General features: G+C 45.2%; 1 protein-coding gene across 2 annotated transcripts in view; it reads left to right on the forward strand.

Annotated features, from left to right (window-relative positions):
• PAMR1 (peptidase domain containing associated with muscle regeneration 1) overlaps positions 1-21,390 on the forward strand; it is a 52,357-nt gene that overhangs the window by 11,085 nt on the left and 19,882 nt on the right. For both annotated transcript variants that reach the window (XM_084520223.1, XM_084520224.1), the window contains exons 2-6: positions 7-183; positions 917-1,045; positions 5,786-5,900; positions 10,583-10,800; positions 14,455-14,562. In XM_084520223.1, coding sequence (XP_084376349.1) covers positions 7-183; positions 917-1,045; positions 5,786-5,900; positions 10,583-10,800; positions 14,455-14,562 — 747 coding nt within the window. The remainder of the gene's footprint in view (positions 1-6; positions 184-916; positions 1,046-5,785; positions 5,901-10,582; positions 10,801-14,454; positions 14,563-21,390) is intronic.

The following is a 21,390-nucleotide window of genomic DNA, read 5'->3' on the forward strand; positions in this document are numbered from 1 at the left end:
CTGCAGAGTACACGGTGATCAATGAGAACTGCCCCGGGGCGGAGTGGAACATCATGTGCCGGGAGTGCTGTGAGTATGACCAAATTGAGTGCGTCTGTCCAGGACGGAAAGAAAAAGTGGGCTACACCATTCCCTGCTGCAGGAATGAGGAGAACGAGTGCGACTCCTGCTTAATCCACCCAGGTACGTGTACTACCAAGCTGTGCTCACACCAGACCTGTGGCCAGCATGTAAAGGCAGCTGTTGAGCAGGGGAGCAGTGAGGGCATGGACATCCCTCAGGGCCTGGGATGGCGCTGGGTCTCCTCAGGAATGCCCCTGTCACTCTGGTGGCAGCAGCAGTGCACCTGGCAATGTAGCATTGCTGCCCAAAAAAAGACTCTTCTAACAGAAAAGCTGTCCTCAGGGCTTCTCAGAAGGTTTGGCAGCTGCCAAAGGGTGATGATGCAGCTGGCTGCCCACCAGGAGTGTTTCACAGGTGCTCAGGGATGATTTGCACCCCCAAGGCAAGAAGAGAGAGATGATGGGGCAGTCTGACTAGCGAGGAGGAGAGGGCAGGGTGACAGGTGAGAGCAGGAAGAGACAGGACCAGGTCAGGAAACATCTGAATCACTTGGGCTGAGTCCAACCTGCACCAGCATAATGTGCTTAGACTCATGAGAGAGGCATTTACAGCTGAAGCAATGAGATTTAGAGGTTTGGCCAGTGAAACAGAGCATTTGGCTCCAGATCTCAGAGTCTGAGCTGCCTAGGGCTTGGAGTAGAAGGCTGGGTATGGTTCACAGCGGGGAAGCTGTCAGCGCCACAGCAGTCAATAATGTTGTTGGCATTTATTGTGAAAAACAGAGAGTGGCTGCTCCTCTCCCCTCAGCACAATCCACCTTGGCTTTCTTCTAACATGGTGGCTCTCCTTTCAGGCTGCACCATTTTTGAGAACTGCAAGTCCTGCCGGAACGGCTCCTGGGGAGGGACACTCGACGACTTTTACATCAAGGGGATCTACTGCGCGGAGTGCAGAGCTGGCTGGTACGGAGGGGACTGCATGAGTAAGTGTCCCACACGGGCAGAGAGGCACGTCAGGGACAGGGAGTGATGGGATGGAGCCAGAGCCATGCTGTGCCTTTGCAGCTGTTCCTGTACCATGACCCTCACAAAGGGCACAGGCAGGAGAGGACAAACGCAACCAGGCACTGAGCAGATGTATGGTGGGGAAAAGTTCTCTCCCAAGGCTCATCTGCTAGGGATTGGCGCGGGCCCCAAGTCATGGCAGTTTACAACCCTACTAAACTTCTGTTTTGTTTTGTTTTGTTTTAAAACTTTAACTACTGTGATTCTGGAAATCTTCTGTTCTCTGCATTTCTCGGACATATGTCAGCATAACTAATTCCCCAGAGGATTTCAGCAAAGCATAAACATTTACAAGGGCAGCAGCTATGTTACAGAACTTTTCCTCTGTCCTCTTTCAACCCCCGGGCTACAGAACCAGCCCCAGGGAAGTCCTGGCGCTCCCTCCCTCCTCCTCACAGCTCCAACACGCTCAGAGGAAGCGCTGGGTAACACAGGGTCTTTCAGGCCCTGCTGGTGCTATCTGAAGGTTTTGATTCAAAAGCCCTGCCTTCCTGGGTTTTGCTAAGTTGTTGGTCCCAGTGCTATCATTTAATAATGAATTCCATAAGCTAATTGGAGACCGTTTAAGGCACGTATTTCCTTTACCAATTTCCCACGGGTGAAACTACAGCCTTTCACCAACCCTCCCTCAGCTTTTATTGACTGCCTCTCTGTGTTTCACCGAGAGGGATGAAAGCAGCGTCTGCTTTTCCTACTCTCTTCTGTCCATTGTTCTACACACTTTAGGCTTATCTCCTCCTAGTCACAGATGTTAGAGCAACAAGTTAATCTGTCTTCCTATCGGACACAGCCCATGACAATTAAGGAGGTGAAAGCAAACAACATAAAGTAACTGCTTGAAAAGCAGGATGTGGGGAGCCCATTGTTTCAGCAGCAGGGTTAACTCAACCTTGGCTCCTCAGAAGCTGGTAACTGAGTCCCTTGCGATTTACAGTCTGATTTCTGATTTTTAAGGCCCTTTTGCTCTGGGTTGATTCTCAAGCTCCCTCGGCACTTCAAAGCCGAGCCAAGACAGGCTCATTAGCTCATCTCATCACCTCACGCTGCAGCCCGTCAGGAGGCTGCAGCACCACTGAGACTTCACAGAGCTTTGCCCGTCAGTGCTTTTCGACCACTTGGTCTTTTGGGGTGCCGGGGGGTGCCCTTGTCTGGGTGCCTCGGGGCGCTTCAGGGCGGAGCGAGGGGAGCGGCGGCCGCTGCCCCCCAGCAGCGCGGTGCTCTGCCTCCCTCTCGCGGGCCGCGGGCGGCTCTGCCGCGCACAGCGGCGACCCCCGGGCTCCTTCTCCCGGCTCCGGCCGCTCCGGGCTCGGCCCCAGCGGGACGGCTCCGCCTGGCGCCGGCTCTGCCTTCCCCGGGCCCGGCCAAGCCGCCGGGGCACGGCGCAGCCCCCTCCCCGCTATGCCCGCCCGCCCGCGGCGCCATTTCCCCTCAGGCGGCCGCGCTGCAGTAGCGAGGTGCGGCCGCGGGGTGGCGCCCGGGAGCCCCGCAGGAGCCCGGTCGGGGAGTGGAGTTAATGGGGGCGAGGGCAGCGCCTGAGGGGTGGGAGGCTTGGCGTGCCGTGCCAGGCACATCACAACCTAAAACCAGCCCCTCCTGCTCGACCCTTCTTCCTGCACCCAGTCCTTGAGCCTTTCCCGAGCTCTGATGTTCACAGCGCTTGGAAAGATGCTCCCTCAGGGCAGGGTTACCCGCAGAGCTGATAGCCAGCGGCTCCCTCCCTGTCCCGGTGTTCCCGGTGATGGCAGTGCCTGTGCATTTACAGACTGAAAATCACAGCGTCTCCCCTAATAACCAGTCTGCGACGAGCAACGGGTACCCACAGGGTGGGACAAGCGAGAGCTGCCTTCTCGTACCACCCTGTTTCTGAACAGCGGTAGCATTGCTGCTGCCATTGCCCCCTGCTCACCCACCGGAGCTCTGAAGGAGCCCCACATCGCGGCTGAGCACTCCAGCAGCAGGCACCAAGTTCTCAGAGGAGGTCTCCTCAGGACCTCTACCTTCACAGCGCCGCGGGTCCCCGTGGGCAGGAACTCGGAGCTCTCTTGCATTGTTTTGCTTTCTGTCGGTAACGAGCCTTAGAGGAAATCTCACTGTGGCCCTGAAAGCTGCCTTTTTTCAGGAACAGGAACGGAACAAGGAAGTTGACAGCCTGCCAAAGTGGATTATTTTTTTGTAAATGAGGCCGAATTTGCCAGCATTTGTGTTTAGGATGTAAATTATTCTTGAGAGCTTTCCAGGTCTCCTGCAGATTTCAGGAAGGGAAAGGATTCCTTTTGATCAACAGATAACCGAGCTGTTGGTCTGGGGAGGCAGCCTAACCTCTGCTAGAAGCGCTGGAGATACAGGAGCACAGATGTGATCGCAAAGGTGCTTTGTGCAGAGGAAGGTGGTAGCAAACCTGAGAATGTTCTTTTGGAGGCAGTCACTGAAAGGCTCCTCTTTAGCCTCTGGACCACCTGCTTCGCTGGCCAAACCTACTTCCTTGGCATCTGTGTTCAGAGGGTTCAGGCTGTACCACTGCAAACAGAAAAGTTCATTTAGTATGCCTTGCACACAAGTATCTCTTTGCACCAGTTCTTTGGCTTTCCTTTGTTAAAGGCACAGGAAACTCAAAAGCCCTTCGGGACGAAAGGGAAACTTTCTTTGAGGTGGTCCAAGCCCCCTGTCAAACCATCTGAAGATTTCTAGCAGCTTTGTCTCAGGTTGTTTTTGAGGCAGGAGCCAGCGGCAGCACAAGGTCCCGCTCCATGCTGTGGGAAGGAGCATTATCATGTGCACCACAGCAGATCCTGCCGTACTTGCTGAATCGTAATGTGGCTGCTGGGCACAGTCATTAATCCTTGCCTTTTACACAAGGAACTAAGCAAGCCACAGAGAAGGATGAAACACTTGTGAGGAACTCCTCTGAGCAGGATTTCTCTTTCCTTGGGTCCTGCTTAATTAAGGGTAACCGAGGGTAAATGAACAAAGGGTATTTCATTCGAGCAACTCTTTCTTAAGAAGAAAGAGGAGTAATTGACCCTCAGTTTTCACGTCTCCCCATAGACAAGATGCAGCAGGACAGATTTCCAGACACTAAGATCAATGGGAACCGCGGTGCTTTCTACTTCACCAAATCAGGTCACTGTCTCCCTCATTTCCCAAAGGAAAGAAGGGCCCTGGGGCAAGTGTTAAAACCCACCACTCCCGTAGGGAACATTCATCCTGCAGTACTTGTTAAAAACGTAGGGTTCATCTTCAGAATTTATTGCAGGGAACAGGTCTTTATGTTGGACTGAGAGATAAAAAGAAGTGAGAGACATGCCGTGGAGGCCTGTTGGGTCATTTTTGACCCTTTGGCTTCTTCTAGTTACCTGTGGTGCAGAGCCTATCAGGATCCCTTGGTTCAGCTGTGCTATTAGACTCGATTGCAATTTCTGGCTTACAGTTACAGCCTCATTCCCCAGCAAAACAACAGAAGGCTTAGTAGAGAATATAGCCATGTGCAAGACTCCATTCGAAAAGATGTAGTCAGGAAAGTAGAAACTGAGAAATGAGCTCTGCTTGGTGTGTAAGGATTTAACTGTTCATTTTGCTAGCATTTCCATTTACAGATCACAGAAGGCTGTACAAAAATTGCTAAACAACTTTCCTTCTTCCACAGAGGAAGATACTTCTAGCCACATTTTATAGTTGGGGGAAAGGGAGAGGTTACAGAAGGTGAGAGAACTCTCTGGACTACAAATGTTCAGCATCCACGATGAGGAATTAGGGCAACTATCTCTGGACAGCTGCCTAGGGACAGCTGCAGGATGGCCATGAAAAGATCCTGCTTCCTCTGTGTGTGACCTTGTCTGCCTATTCGGGTCCCTCTCCTCTGATGTTTTTTTTCAGACTGGGCAGAAGTGACTGGAGTACTTCTTCTTATTCTGTTGATGCTGGGCACTGAGGTAGATTTTTTGGTATGATGTAAAGCTGAGGGTGACACAGATAGAGTAGGACAGGAGGAGAGAAAGGTTAGGAATGAACCTGAGAAAAGAGGTGAGGGCTGCATATTACACATACCCTACAGTGAGGTGGAGGGGTCATGGTGGTTTTATGTCTCCATTGGCACACATAAGGATGATGTGGTGAATCCTGAGGGAAAACGGATACCTCCTGTAGGAATACATCAGCTGTTTTTCCTCCAAGAATCTCCTTGGGAAGGTCTTCAAACCATGATTTTGGGTGCAACGACTCCTCCTCTCAATTTTTTACTCACTTGAACTAATTTAAGTGTTTATAGTACCTTTGACACTATCCCACAAGCTTCTTCAGCTTCAGTTTGAGATGAGACCTGTCGGAACTTTTGTGAGCTGGAGCATTGGCCAGGTGGGTGGACGGGCTAATCCTGAGTGGGACAAAAGCAGTAAGACATAGTGTCATGGGGCTGCTTTGCAAAGCAGGGAAAAGCAAGAAAGTAAAACTTTTATTGGGGCAGTCTTAACATGGACAAGACTTCTGGTAGAATCATAACTTTTTACAGCCTCTGTGTGGCCATTCCATTGTTTTCTGTGCTGCCTTGTATGTATCTTCCTAAGCCACACTGTCCTCTCATTCCAATGTTGTTACTACTTATATTTTCTTCAAATGCATTTTGAAGGTTCCTCAGACAGATTATTTCTTCTTTTGCTCCCCAGGGTGCGGGCAGGTTCTTCGGGCTTCTAGAGGTCAGATTTTGCTGGAGAGTTACCCACTGAATGCGCGATGTGAATGGACTATTCATGTTCAAGCTGGATTTAACATTGAATTAAGGTAGGCTATAATGACTTTCAGCCAGCACTGGTTTCAGGTAGACATCAGGGCACATGAATAACCGAAGAGTCAGCAAGTGTCAGCAGCTGAGAGCTCTGGGACAGTGAAGACACTACTCCCACTTTGCATCTGGCACCTTCAGCTTTCCCCTAGCTTAGCTTGTGATGGGCAGCCACTGCACAAATCATTGATGCTCTGCCTTCAGTTCCCCTTTAGGACAGCTGGATACTAAGAAGAGTTTCTCAGATATTGGGCACAATGCATCTCTCCAGATCTCTTCAACACCTTGATGCCACAGCACCCAATACTTTCTCAAGCACATACCAGAGTGACCTAAGACATTCTTTGAAGAAAAGCTATGGGAGCATTTTGATATGATGCCTCCTGCCAGGAGAGAGCTACCTTTGGGACATGCTTTGCAGTTAGTCTACATTTTCCCTCTCTTAATTTTCTTTCACTCATTTTACCAGCCCAGTCCTCTACCAGCCTCAGTTATTCATCTTACCATTCATATGTCTGGAGATGTGACCGACTCTCCTGAAAGTCATTGCTGCTCTGACCCGTGTATGCTTTGCCCTGTTACCCTCCCCTGATGACTGAAACTCACAGTTCTTGATCAGGTGTCTTGTCTAGAGCAGGAGAGCCCCTAGTTGGGGTAATTAATACTGTTTTTGTATGTGTGTGGCAGGGAACTCACACACACACAGCAGGAAGCTTGGCAGGGGATCGCATTCAAAACCCACGAGCTAATATAATAAAAACAGTAGCTGAAGCCTCCACATCAATATTTCACCAGCTTCTGAGCCCAGGCAAAGGAACTGTGCTAGACACACAGACATATTTCTTCCTATATATTTAACAAGACTTAATATTTAATAAGAGGAACAGAAATGAACTGAATAGAAATGAAGAGCTCATGGCATTCCCACACTAACCCTCCCCCCCTTTTTTTTAGACTTGCAAATGCAAGCCTATTGTGTAGTTATGAGCAGCTGTAATTATTGCCTGGTTAGTGTTGGAGCCTCTTGACTGGAGAATTGTGTGGCACATGGGAGACACAGGGAAGCAATGCTGTGAGGAAGAGTTTGGCATTCTTGTGACACAGCTTTGTTTCGGTCTCAGTGGGTATGAGCTGTACCTACCCTGTTTTTAAAAGACATTGTTGGCTAGGTGCATGGTTTGCACAGCACAGGCTCGGAGAGTTGATAATCCAGTATTTTTTACACTTATGAACAAGACTTTGTCAATTTTAAGGCTAAAAAAGTTCTTCAGCAGCTACAGGTGTCACCCTGTCTTCACTTTTATGGGAATAGCTATGAGAGGAGAAACGGATCCCATGCATGCACATCGCTAGTGAATGCACCCATCACTAGTGTAAAGAGATGTTAGCCAGTGATACGGGGTGCACGGTACTAGAAAGGAAGGAAAGGCTATTTTAACAAAGTACACTTAGCCCTGCAACCTTGCATGGCGTAGGAGGGAACCTCTAGGCCAAGCAGAGCAGAAGGACCTATATCTGCCTCATGTAATGAAGCCCTGGCGTGTATTCTGAACAAGCTGAGGTTTTCAAGGTAGGCTACCTCAAAGTGGCCATTGGGGTACTTCAGCAGATAGGTACTGTGGAAAATGGGTACATTTAGCTAGAAGCTTCTCCGTTAGGCCATACTTGCACAGAAGGGCAGGTACGATCAAGCAGGCCTGCAGAATCTTCCTCCTGGTCTGCCATCCTGGCTGAACCTTTGCCTTCACTGCATTTCTGTAAAAACACTGATTCCCTCTGAGTGCTAACTCTGCTGAGAGCTGTAGCACACAGCCAGTGTTGTGCTGAATCAGCATCACTGCTAACAAAAGAATGCCTTTCTTCCTTCTCTCTGTGCATTCCCCACAAATTCTGTTTGCTGCCACGCTGATGGCTTGCGAGGGCGAGGGATGGGGACAGTGTGATACAAAGGGGGAACAAAGTGGTTTGTCTCCACTTACACTGGGCAGGAAGAGTGAAACTCTCAGGAGCACCAATAAATCTTCTCTTGCCTCAAGCTGTGCCACACTGTCCTTTGGGGGTTGGCTAAGCAGAGCTGTTTTGATAAATGATGCCCAGATTGCAGTGGTGGTTTGTTTTCTCTGTTTTTTTTTTTTTTTTTTTTTTTTTTTTTTTTTTTTTTATTCGAGCCTTGTTTTTCCTTAGGTTGTGATGTATAGGCTCCCTCAGCCCGAGCCACGTCAGGGATGTCACACCACAGTAGACGTAGCTCACAACTTTCAATCATTTTCTTTAATGCCTCAGCAGAGATGTAGTTTTAAATCTTTTCCTTTGGCTGGAAGCTTTCCTCAAAGGGGTTGGTGAATGTATTCCCATCGCAGACAGTAATGAAATCAAGACAGTGCTTTTCATTCCCTTTTGTCTCTGGTGACCAGTAACATTAAATTTAAATACTTAGTTTCATAATACATAAGAGAATTAGGATATAGTCACAGTTTCACAGGTGAGGGAAGTGAGGTTAATTACGTAGACTGTAACTGATTTAAATAGCAATAGATGTTGTGGTCTCTAAATAAGAGTCCTGTCAACTAGGCCATAGCCAAGAGCTTTTGAATGGCAGGTTTTTTGACCTGCTAATTCTGAGTCTTAATCATGGGATCCAGTGTCATCAGTACAGTGTGTCTGCTTCTGTGCTAAGTGAAATAAAATGCAAATCAGAACCCCCTATGCCTTTCATATATTCCACTCCGTTTTCATCATTTTTAAAGCAGAGAAAACAACTAAAAACAGTGTTCCGCATACGAATCTTGCATTCTGTGCCTTCACTCTGTCTAGTGTCTCCTGATACTCGTTCAGGAATGCATTGCTAGACAGAGTTTGCCTCTGCATCTGTAAATAGTAGTACGCAGAGAATTAAAGGTATTATCCCAGCTCTTTCCCTCATTACATGGAGGGCATCCCAGAAACATTTCTGGTATTCTTACACACATCCTTAATTTTAGTCAGAAATGTATCAGTTCAGAGAACCAGTAAGTATCTTTAGGAGTGAGTCAGGATAAACTGTAGCCAGATAAGTGTGACAAGGATGAATAGATTAATTTGCATGGCTTTATTACTTCCATAAGGGTAGCTCCCTGGTATTTGACCTGCAGGTGAAAGAATATTTTGAAGATGTAGTGTGTAACCTGATGCCTGCGAGGATGTCTTTGGCAAACCTGACAGAATTAGAGTTCAGTCTTCCCAACTCATGTATTTTATGCAAACCTAAGTGGAATTAATCTCTTATGTATATTAAAAGCAGATATATATATATTTTCTCTTTTTCTACATTCTACCAGATAATTTAAAAAATGAGGGGCTCTGCTCCATTGCTGTAGCTTCCTAAAACTGCTCATTCATTTCTCTTTATGTAGAGCATTCCTGATGCTCTAACACCAACCACATGAGCTGAACAAAGGTGACTGAGTGAAGAGGCCTCTTAGGTCAGTTCGTGAGTTGGCAAAGAAAGGTCATTTCACAGAACACGGGGGCTTCCTTATGGCCTGAGTCCCCAGAAGAGAAGAGCAGGAGATAAACTCCTGTACTCTTTTGCCTCTTCAGACTGTGAGATGTGGCAGCAGATCCAAAATTTGGCTCATCTCCTTGGTGTGAAAATACAGTCTTTCCAAACCACTAGGCCCACACTGGAATAGGCAACGTGGGAGATATAGCCTGATCCTAAGTACACATAATCTACGGAGTTAGGAATTCTCAGGAAGATTGAATGCTTTGGGAGTTTCTTTTATAAAATGTGCAGCTAAACAGTAGCATGGCCTTCTCCCAGCCCAGATCTTCTCGTTCTTATCCGCTGTACCAGGGCTGGGCCGAGCACCCCTAGCCATTGCTTATTCTCCAGAGGCCCTTGGTGTTTCTCACTCTGCTTCTCATTCATATTCTGGTGGCATGCTTTGGCTCGGTGCCCCTCTGAACTCAAACAGCAGCATATAACATTGCTGTTAATGAACAAGAGCCTTGCGCAGTGGCTGGATCAAAGCTGGGAAAGACAGACATTGTGGGGAAAAGCTTTAAATATTTCCCTTCTACACTAACTGCTGTCCCTTATTTCTGCCCTTAAAAGAAGGGCAAGTGCCAGACACTGGGGATTTACTACCATTTTGCTTTCTAATGCACAACGTGCTGTACTGTTTCAGATTCCCTTTCTCCGTTTCTCCTTCTGTCACGTCTCTGAGCTTTCATTGTACCCCGAATTGCCGGCTTTTGGACATAACAATGTAAATAGTTTTTGATCCTTGGTCTTTGATACTGTTACTTTCAGTACTTAGGACTTTATTTAGGGCAAACAGAACAATCTTTAGCAAACAGCCATGAAAGAAATATACCCCCTACTGCATCTGACCGGAGATGAAAGCTTAAACATTGTGATGTGGTTAGGGTCCTGATGCAAGTGATCAGACTGTATGACTTCAGTTCTGGCTTCACTGTCGTGCCACTTAATGTTCTCATGGAGCAGCTCTGTAGAGCTGAGCTGGCTTTCAAGGATCACGTTGCAAAAACGGAGATGAAGCAAGGGGGTCTTCATGTGATTGGGACTTGTTGATTCACGGAGGAGGGGGCACTAACATAACTAAGCTTCTAAATAAAACAGAATCAGGGTGCACAGGTCAGAGTATGAGGTCTGAATGCATGTCCTTATTCCCCCAAGGTTTTCCATGCTGAGCCTGGAGTTTGATTACATGTGCCAGTATGATTATGTGGAGGTCCGTGATGGGGACAATTTGGACAGCCGAATAATTAAGAAATTCTGTGGAAATGAGAGGCCTCCTCCCATCCGAAGCACTGGGTCTTCTCTCCATGTCCTTTTCCAGTCTGATGGATCCAAGAACTTTGATGGATTTCATGCTGTCTTTGAAGAAATTACAGGTAAAATAGTCCCAAAAGTGGAACATTCCGCTCATTCTCATTAATTCAATTTCACTAATCTCTCTCCCTGTTTTGCTTCATTAAAAACTTTCATGCTGTGTTGCCAACAGCAACTTAAACAAAGTCAGTGCAAGGAAGGTTCAAAAGCCATCAGATAACACGTGAATGTGAGGTTCTTCTAACAAAGGCTAAATTCCCTCTACCTGTGTGAAGAGCAAGCACATCGGCGAGCACAGAAAGGCTGCTGTGTTGTGAGGCTTTGCTGTGTGAATACGAGAACTAAGAGCACAGAAGGAAATAGAGGAAGGGGCATGTATATCTTTGCAGTTGTGGAATTGCTCAATGCTGTGTGCAGGAGCAGAGCCACTGACTCTGTTAGCAGAAACCTGATGCAAAGCCTTGTAATTAGCTAAGTGACAATGTCCTGACATGCCTTTTATTGTCTCATGTATCATACCATTAGAGTTAAGAAAAAAAAAAAAAGTAAAAAAAAAAAAAAAAAGTGTGTACAAAGGACAGATTCTTTTCTGAAGAAAAAAACAGGGGCATTTCCCATTCTGTGGTGAACTCAGTGTTATGAATGACAGAAGTAGGGCTCCAGAATTCCAGTGTTTTTGTTCATACTCAGTAACATAGAAAGTGTAGCTGGCTCCTGGTTTTGCAGTGTGTATGCTCTTCCTGGACCTTCCTTATTTAGCTATGTAGGGAATTTTGGCCCAATCTATCTACAGTACTCCTGGCACAGAAGGCTAATCAGAGCATACTGCTTTGCCACAGATAATCCCTGCAGGGCCTATGGCTCTGTGTAACTTACCTTCCACATACCCCAATGACCCACATTTCATGAGGTTGTCCGGGGTACATCTCTCTCAGCAAGTTTAGTTGGTTTGTGTAACTCCTATATAAATATACAAACCTCCCGTGGGGCAGCTGTTGCCAATGATCAGGGTTGTGACTAGCAATCTGAGATGTGTGTACTGCTGCATGCGGTGCCTGTGCCATTTCTTAGCCTGCCCCGTTCTTCAGCTGTTACCTTTGGTACCCCTTAGTAACGTGGTGGTAGCAGTTAGCTGTTGGTAGCTTGCCTGGGCTTACAGCAGGAGAGGTGATATCGAACAAATGAATGTGGTGTGGGCTATGTTGCATAAGGGCTGCCTACACTCAGGAAACTAACATTTTCCATATGGCGCAAGCTGAATTGATTCTGTTTTCTCTGCCCAGCAGGGAACACTTGGTATTCGAATACTGTTGAGCACTTTATTTCCGCCCCATTTTTAGTGGTAATTATTCTGAGGCTGGGTGGTTGCAAGTGTGGTAATCCACACAGAGCATGTTGCAAAGGGCTTCTTAGAGTTTGTGAGGAGGTCTCATTGTAGGCTTTATTATGAGGCTGTTCTGGCCTAATGTGTAGCTGGAGTGAAAGGCTTTTAAAACACTCCCAGTGCCTCTTTATGTGAAGCATTAACCTGGCCAGCAGGACGGTTTAGGGGAAGAATACGGCGTGCATGGGGCAGTGTAGAATTGAAAGCAAGGGCAGCACAAGATCGAAAGCTCTGGCAACACATTGCAAACTGAAGCATTGCCCCTGAAATTTCCCTCTGTGCACAGCCTTGTGAAAAGCCAAGGTCTCGGGAAAAAGCTGCTTGAGGCTTGCTAGAGCAATTCCCTGTGGCACAGGTGAGAGCTGCAGCAGCAGTTGTGCTTATAGGGTGTGGAGATGATCAGATGTTGCCAGCACTGTAGTGGTGTAATGGGGAGGACTGGAAAAGTGGCTTGTGCCACTGTTTTCCCTTCTGCTGAGCTTTGTGCTGTCTTGTCAGTCACAGCCTGCTGAAGCGGTGGCACTGACTGCACAGAGGTCACTGGTTCGACAGCCAGAAAGATTTTGATTAATATAAAATAAGCTGTGAAGCCTATATTCCCCTTTGGAAAAGTTGCTGCAGGTGTAGTTATTAAAGGAAGAAACCACACAACCTGCTGCTCCGCTGCCTGGTCTGGAAACAGGTGTTAGGTCCCTGAGCTCTGTCACCCATCCCATGCTAAGTGTCAAATGAAAACCAGTAATTGGCATGAGTGATGTGAAGCCACTCAGCAGACTTCAGATGAGAAGGATGGAGGGCCAGATGGGGAGCCGTCAGGATCTCCTAGGGATTAGACATATGTTGGATCTGTTTAGATGAAAGCCTGTTGTTGAATTTCAGTACCACTTCACTTTCTGTACCCCCAAGCTAGTGATCTTTGACACGACATAGGGGCTTTAACATTTTGTAGCACTGTCCCATGTTGTTTCACTGAAGCCTGGCAATCAAGACTCCTTTAAAAAGAAAAATATCTAGTGCTCTTGAGAATCAGGCATTTTCCAGGACAGTATCTGGCACTTATCCTCATTTACTTGTTTCTACAGAGTCATGAGACAAAGCTGGGGTGAGGACAAAGCTAAAAGTTCACTGGCTTCAAACCAATGACTGCAAAATACCAGTCTATACAAGCTCTTCTGCTTCTCTTTCCCTTTCTTGATGATTCTTTAGGATAATTGGATACAGTACAATTGCCACATATATATTCCTTTTCAGAAACAAGTTATTGTCCTTAGTTCGACCTTAGTCCTCAAAGGGACCTGGGAAATATTCATTGCCAGGTTACATACCAGTTAGTGTTACATCACCATGTCAAAACCTCTGGAGAAACCTATATGTGTCAGCTTTATATTTCTTGTCTGGATGTAAGGAATTCCAAGTTCATGCTTCAGGTGAAGTCTTTGCAAGGAAAACTGCTTATTCTGGTATCTGTGATTCTGAACTGCAGCAGGGAGAATGCTTTAAATGTGATAGCATGGGACCTTCAGGTGTCGGACATACTCAAATCTGAAACGAAATCTAAATCTTGTAATTGGGATCTACTTTCTGTCTGCTGAAACCAGCATTCAGTTTTGAAAATAATCTAGACTGAAACTATGTCTTTGCTTTTCTGAGAGTAAATGGAATATTCTATTCCATCGTCTTCCCTTAGAGGCCAAAAAATGTGTATGTGTTATTGCACAGTGCAATTTGATGATATTAAATGGCGCAACTGCACTTTCTCCATTATGCTAATATACACTGTTTGATGTGCATCACTGTTAGATTTGTGATATGCAAGAGCTTCCTCAGCAGGCTCAGGATCATCAAGACCGCTCAGCTTCTTGAACCGAACACCAAATAAATGTTCCTCAGGGGTAAAACAACTTGCAAGGTCTCAAATGACATATGCCCAATACAAAACCAAACCAAAACAAAACTATAGCTCCTGTAATTCATCCTTCAACTCCAAGATGAATGGCAGGAGAAATGTAGCTTGATATTAAACTTCTTTAAGGCTATAAAACACTAAGCCCTAAACACTGTTGGAGCTTGCTGTAAATTATATTTCTTCCATAAACCTTTCTCACCACTGGGCAGCAGGTAGAGGAAAATGGTAAGAATAAATGATGAATGCTTGGAAGAGAACTCCCCATCCCTAGAAGTATAAAAGAGCAGAAGTGTTAGGCTGTTTACTGTCTTCCCACCTTTTTACCAGAATATATAATTCTGGTAAAAGACGCAACCATCGTGAGGAAAAATATATAAGAACTCCAACCTATCAGAGACCATGAATGTTCTTGTTTCTCTTTTATAGCTTGTTCTTCATCTCCATGTCTTCATGATGGAACTTGCATTCTCGACAAAAGCGGTACCTACAAATGCGCCTGTCTGGCTGGCTATACGGGGAGTCGCTGTGAAAACTGTGAGTACAGGCACTGTGTGTGTGACCAGCCTCCAGGGTTGTTACTGATGCAGGTGCTTGAATGTTAGGAGTGTCACTGGTATGTAGGTTAGGTTAATCACAGCGCCAGAGAACACACCGAACTACTTCTGGCATTTATAGACACATTGCATGCAGTTTATGATTTCCACTGAAAAGCTCTGAATCTTTATATCTGTGTGGAAGAGGGTAAGACAGAATTGGAGCTGAGAAACAGCATACGAGAGGTATACCTCTCTCCTGAGAAGGTCAGTCCATTACAAGATTTCTCGTCTTCCCTCACAGTGGTCTGAAAGTTAGAGCACTGGCGTCATGAATGACAGAGATCCTTGGGGTCAGAATGAACAGAAAATGGCTGATTCTGTCCACATCTGTCTTCGTAGTCCTCCCTGTACATATAGATACACACCTGCTTTTGTTCTGCCAAGTGAATTGTAAATTAACTGGATTCAAATCTGATCAAATCCATTGTCTGCTCTAGCAATTTCATTTTTTCCATGCTTGAGCAAATGTCTTCATCTGACAGGGCTTGAAAGAGCAAGAAAGAGTAAAAATTATGCAATATATGCTATGATGAAGGCTATATCATCTCTACTGGCTGAAGGAAGCAGTATGCAATATTTAACGTCAAAGAGCTGAAGCTCCAGCTGACCCTGGAGGATTTCAGTGATACTAGTGAAATCCAGAAGGGACTATATTTGGCCCAAGTATGGCTTACTATGGCATTGCTTTGGCACTGATCTGGCCATAAGGCACACAATGCCTTGCCTGCTTTCAGAGTTTTCAATTCTATTCAGAATAGCCACTATACACCAAACCTCACCACTTCAAAATCTTTTCCCCACTTGTGCCATTGTCAGAAATGGGTTTCTGTCCTGGAACTGCTTTTACTTCATCAGGGGAGTTAAATCATAGTGACATGGTATCTCCTTACATTGTTAAATGGATGATTTTGAGACAAAAGACCTTTGGATTTCTATGGATCCAGAACTAGCTCATAAGACTTGACTTTTTTTTTGGCAGACCAAAGGAGAGGTAGTTTTGCATATTCTATAAACCCCAGAAGTTTTGGTTCAGAAAAGGGTGCCACATTCTGACAAATTGCACAGTTTCCTCATGTTTTTGGTATGGAAAGAGCTGCTGAAAATTGAGGGTTCAGGGCTAACATGTCTGGCTCTTTTGCTAAAAAACCCTTTTCTGCCAGTAGCAGGTCATTTAGGGACTGCAAACTTGAAGCTCTTCTCAACTGCTCAGTGAGATTATATTGCTGTCTGTAGGAGAGAAATTAAAAAAAAAAAAAAAAAAGGTTCCTATCTGGTTCAGAACCAACCTAAATTTCAAATTAATTAAATTTCCAGCAAACCTCAACCCTACTTTTGGCAGGCTTTACAGTACAGTCAAGGGAAGAAATGAAGTCTGAATTCTTGTACTAGTTTTCTTTTGTAATTCCAGTATAGAAACTTCACCCATGCAACACAAGCAGCAAACAACTGAGGAGGTAAAGGATAAACAATAGGATGAGACTTCTATTTTAGTGTAAACAATGAAGGCTGTATATAGTAATAAAGCAAAGGGAGGAGATACTTATAAATATATACAGTAAGGTCTAACTTGACAGGAATCCTTTTGTTTGATTTGTGAAAGAATGGGGCAGGTGGATAAAATACTGTTACTTTATGATGTTTGTGGTTGTATGCTGACCTTTTGCTTAGGCTAGGAAATATTTCTTTCAACATCTGTTTTGCTGTCTTCCGTAACAGGTAAAGGTTGACTTTTTTTCCTTGTATGTGAACAGCAAACCTCACAGTACGAGGAAATCATGGCAAATCTCTGTTCTCTCTGGCTTCAAAGAAGTATTTTTAAAGATATTTCCTGCAGTTTTGCCAAAGCATATCCTAAGTATTTTCCAGTGTATAGGGGAAAAAGAGGCAGAAAATAAAAGTTTGATTTGTTTTCTAAGAGCAAATGGAAGAACTGGAAAAAATATTTGTGGCTATAATTCTTTAAAAATTAGTCATTTAGTTTCCTGAACAGCATTGCAGTTTAAATATTAAAGGGAGATCACATCATGCTCAGAATCATTCTTTGTGTTAGGTCTTGCAGCAGCAGAGCTGTCTTTCCTGTGACTTGTGAGGTGGAGCTGAGGTTGTAACTTTATTTCTGCAGAAAACGGTCATAAAATGGTCACTGTTGGAATATCGAATATGACTTTGGACACGGTGATCGTGATTCTTTCAGTCCAGTTTTCTTGGAGCATGTCAGGTGCAATCCCATTAAAGACAACGGATTTATGTTGATGAAAAATAAGTATAAGAGCGAAGAAAATTAGAGCCCCTTAATGTTAAGTGGATGTAGAAGATTTGAGGTGGTGCAACAGAAGGTAGCCAGAGAGATATGAGAGATTTAGTCAGAGAAATCCAATGGGCTTGCTTTGGAGAAAAGGAGGCTGTGGGATTATCTCACTGAGGAATAAATAAAACAAATTCAGCAATAGACATTCAGTGACTTGTATCCCCCTTGATGAGGAACTTGTAGAAGTCCCTCATCATCCCAACACAGCTATGTCTTTTTGTCTGTTTCCAAGTCTAGTTTTAAAGGTGTGGGATGCACTGTGGAAATTATGGAAATGGCTTTAATGAGATAAACCTCAAGGAACCTATTTTTTCCTCTGTTAAAGTAAATTCTATCTCTTTAACAGGATGATCAACATTGGTCAAGCTACTTTCCTGGGGTAATATCCAGCCCTAATTGCTGTCAGTTGCAATTTGCAATATTAATAAAATGATTAAAGGCACAGATTGCTGATTACTAGTACTCTCTTCTCTCTTCCTCTGTGGCAGCCAGGCAATTGCCTTTTTGTTTACAATCTGAGGGGCTAATACAATCATCTAAAGGCATGAAAGTTGAAATGCAGGTTCATTTCTTTCTTACAGCTGTTAATATTTCAATCAGCCATACTTATGACTGATTCACTGGTCAAAAAATTCCTATTTTAAATAAGTCTGATTTGACTCTGGAGATTATTTATTTATTTATTTATTTTTCTGTAAGAAATTGTAAAATAGATGCTAACCAGTAGAGTGAGATCTTTACTTCTTTCTTCTCTCCTAAAACACAGTAAAGAAAAGGCCTAACGACCAGCAACAAATACCTTCTTACACATAAGCATGCTTTGTTATGATGATACAGTAAGTAGAGAATCTTAATTCCTATTTTAAATACTTGGACTTCTTCCTGATCTTAAGCTGAATTTGCAGTATACCAGCACACCCCTCCCAGTGACCTCTGAGCCATGCTGATATGATTGAGATCAAACTCAGGTTTTTCTGTATGACCTCTGTCTATTTTAATGTAAATAATCCTGCAATCAGAGGTGTAAGAAATGACAAAAAAAGGATCATCTTGTTCTCTTAGCCTAAAATATCCTGAAATGGAGCAGCAGCTTCCTCAAAAGATATGTTAGGGAAAAAAAAAACAGCTGATTAGTGGCCTGATCCTGGAGCTCTACATGCTAAAAAGCATCCACACAAATATCACACTGTCAATGACACTATACAGTGTGATGCCTGCTTGTTCACCTCAAACTTAGCAAGGTCTTTTCTAAAGTCTCAGTGTTGAGTTTGCCTTCTGAAGATGCAGCTGTAGCAAGATGGTACCCTGGTACCCCATGGCAAATGCTCTCACTCTCTGATTGTTCTCCTCCTAGGACAGGGTGTTCTGACTCAAGAGTCCTCCCAGGGCCTGCTGGCCCCAAAGCAAGAGACCTTGACCTCATCCTGCCCTGAAATTTCCTGTCACCTTTATTTTAAACAAAGCCAGGCAAACTAGAGTTCCTACGCAAATAAGGGATCTCGTGCTGAATGGGGAATTCAGGGCTCAGATCCGATTTCCATTTTCATTCTGTTTCTCGCTCCTTGTTGCCAAGAAGAAAAGCTTTGTTCTGCATCCTAATGAAGGGTCTGATCCAACTGACTAAGCTGTATAAACTAACTCCACGCTGTAGCCTTTGATGTTGCTGGGGCTGGCCTTACCATGTTGCAGTCAGCCTCTGAATATAGCTTTCAGACCCTTCCCCACTGCTGAAATAATCCCCTTCCATCCTTCTCTCCCCCGTGAAACTATGACTTGGGCTGGTTCTTAGGGATGGCCTCACCCTTCACTAATGGACTGATATTTAAAATAGGAAGAAAGCAGTAACACTCCCCCATCCTCTGCCTTCTTCTGCTGCGGGAAAAAATGAGCCCAGCTGTCAGCGTTTGGCATAGACTAGACAGTTTTAAACTCAGCAGAGTCTAGGATGAGGCACAAGGGAAAGGTTCTGGATGTTAAACCTATTTTTCTCACCTAGCTATGGACATGTAATGTAGAGACTTCTAAGGATATACTATTTATTTTTTTTACTTATGTCAGAAAGATTCTCAATAACAGGTCAAGGAGCACCATAATCACTGGTGTATACTCTGCCATTTGTAGCCTGCATCTGTTAAGCCACGCATACACTGCATATTTATAGCAGACAACTTCAGGTGTAAGAAAATGCCCCTGAGCCCTTTCTTGCCATTCTGGCTAGTCCTATAATTAGGAGTAAAGGATAGTGGCCTTTTATTCACCATTACTGCACAAGGGCTCAATTACCTTGAGACCCATACCCCAGCAAAAACCTTTAACTGGAATGTGGAAATCCTCGGCTTTTGCAGGCCTGGCAGGGGTAACAGGCTAAGGCTTAAACCACCACCACCCTTAAGCCTGTCATGGCAAAGCTGTGATGTGAACACAGTCAAGATGTTCTCATAGATAGCTTGTTCTCAGAACCTTCCTGGGACTCCCTCTGAGAGGCAACGTAGCATCACTACTGTGCCTTGAGCACTGTCACTCACTGAAACTGCCCTTTGTGGGCAAGACTGTTCAGCAAGGCAGTTTGTTCAGACAGGATGAGGTACTTCTGCAGAGAAGACATGGCCAGTGCAGTCATACAGGAAGCTTTATTGGCCCACATTTCTCTGCATAGCTGGGTAAGACAACAGTACTGCAGTCCTCGGGTTTTAAAAGTCACCTTCAGAGTTTGGTTCTGGTGGGATTTTGTTATTCTCCTGACCTGGTCAGAATATTGTGATACCGGCTAGACAGTTGGTGGGATGTTGTCGCTGCTCCTCTGTAATACAGTATGGTGTCACCCAGGAGAATTGTAGAATCACAGAATTTCCCAAGTTGGAAGGGACCCACAAAGATCATCAAGTCCAACTCCTGGCTCCACACAAGAACACCCAAAAATCAAACTGTATGTCTGAGAGCTTTGTCCAAATGTTTCTTGAACTCCAGCAGGCTTGGTGCTCTTACAGCTTCCTTGGGGAGTCTGTCCCAGTGCCTGAGCACCCTCTGGGTGCAGAGCCTTTCCCTAACCCCCAGCCTGCCCCTCCCCTGTCCCAGCACCATGCCATTCTCTCGGGTCCTGTCACTGTTCCCAGAGAGCAGAGCTCAGCACCTGCCCCTCCGCTCCCCTGTGAGGGAGCTGCAGGCCGCCATGAGGCCTCCCCTCAGCCTGCTCTGCTCTGGGCTGAACAAACCAAGGGACCTCAGCCACTCCTCACACATTTTGCCCTCCAGACCCTTCACCATCTTTGTAGCCCTCCTTTGGACACTCTCTAATAGTTTTATGTCATCCTTATACTGTGGTGCCCAAAACTGCACACAGTGCTCGAGGTGAGGCCGCAGCAGCACAGAGCAGATCTGGATGATCTGTCCCATGACCAGCAAGCCACACTGTGCCTGATGCAGCCCAGGATTTGGTTAGCCCACCTGGCTGCTGGGGCACACTTTTGACTCATATTCAACTCACCATTGACCAAAACCCCCAGATCCCTTTCTGCAGGGCTGATCTCCAGCCTCCCATCTGAGTCTGTACATATATCCAGGGTTGCCCAGTCCCGGATGCAGAACATGGTACTTGCTCTTGTTAAACTTCAGGTGTTTGGTGATTGCCCAGCTCTCTGATTTCAAGATGTCTCTGCAATCACGTGCTTAATATGTGTGATCTGCATTGTTTAATGCCTAGTGCATGTATTCAAAGGGCTTAGCTTGAGATGGAGATAGAGGTTTCTGCTCCCACTTTACAGTTCAGTATATTTCCTGGAGGTTTTTCCCTTAGGTAGAAGGATGCCAGAACTGTTCACATAGCAACTGCCAAACCACAAAACATGGCACCCGATGTTTTAAGGCAACCTAACATCAGTTTTGGGTTATCTTAATTCACTGAGCTGTAGACTAAAGGTCTTCATCTTCTGTTATGCAAACAGCCAAGATGCCCCCATAAGGAGAGCAGGAACATCTAATAGGAAATTACTACAAATGTCTGAAGCAATCAACAACTGCTGCTTGTGAATCAGACTGCACAACACTTGTCCTTAACACTGCTCTTTCCTTCAGCTCCATCAGTACAACTACTGGATTGGGCAAGTCACGGTTTGTGCAAGGAAGTTGCTAATACTGTTTAGCAGTGCTTGGTTTCATAATATTTTTATAGAGTTTTGAAACCCCAGTGAGTAAGTGTAGCTGATAACAAGGCTTAAAGAGACAGGATAACTCCTTTAGTGGCAACTTCTCTTGGTCCTTTATTATTTTCCCAATGTTTATTAAGTAGCCATTTTTAAAAACTTCTCAAAAAAGGCAACGTGTCTGGTAAAAAACATTCTGCCCAGAGCATAGCTCTAGGCATTGCTATCATCTAAATCAAAAGTTGTTTTCTCTGTGATGAAATCTATACAAGGATAGGCCTGCTGTAGGAATAGAGGTGCATTTCTAAACCACGTTAAA

The sequence above is a fragment of the Aythya ferina genome (assembly GCF_964211825.1).
Source record: "Aythya ferina genome assembly, chromosome: 5".
Taxonomy (NCBI): Eukaryota; Metazoa; Chordata; class Aves; order Anseriformes; family Anatidae; genus Aythya; species Aythya ferina.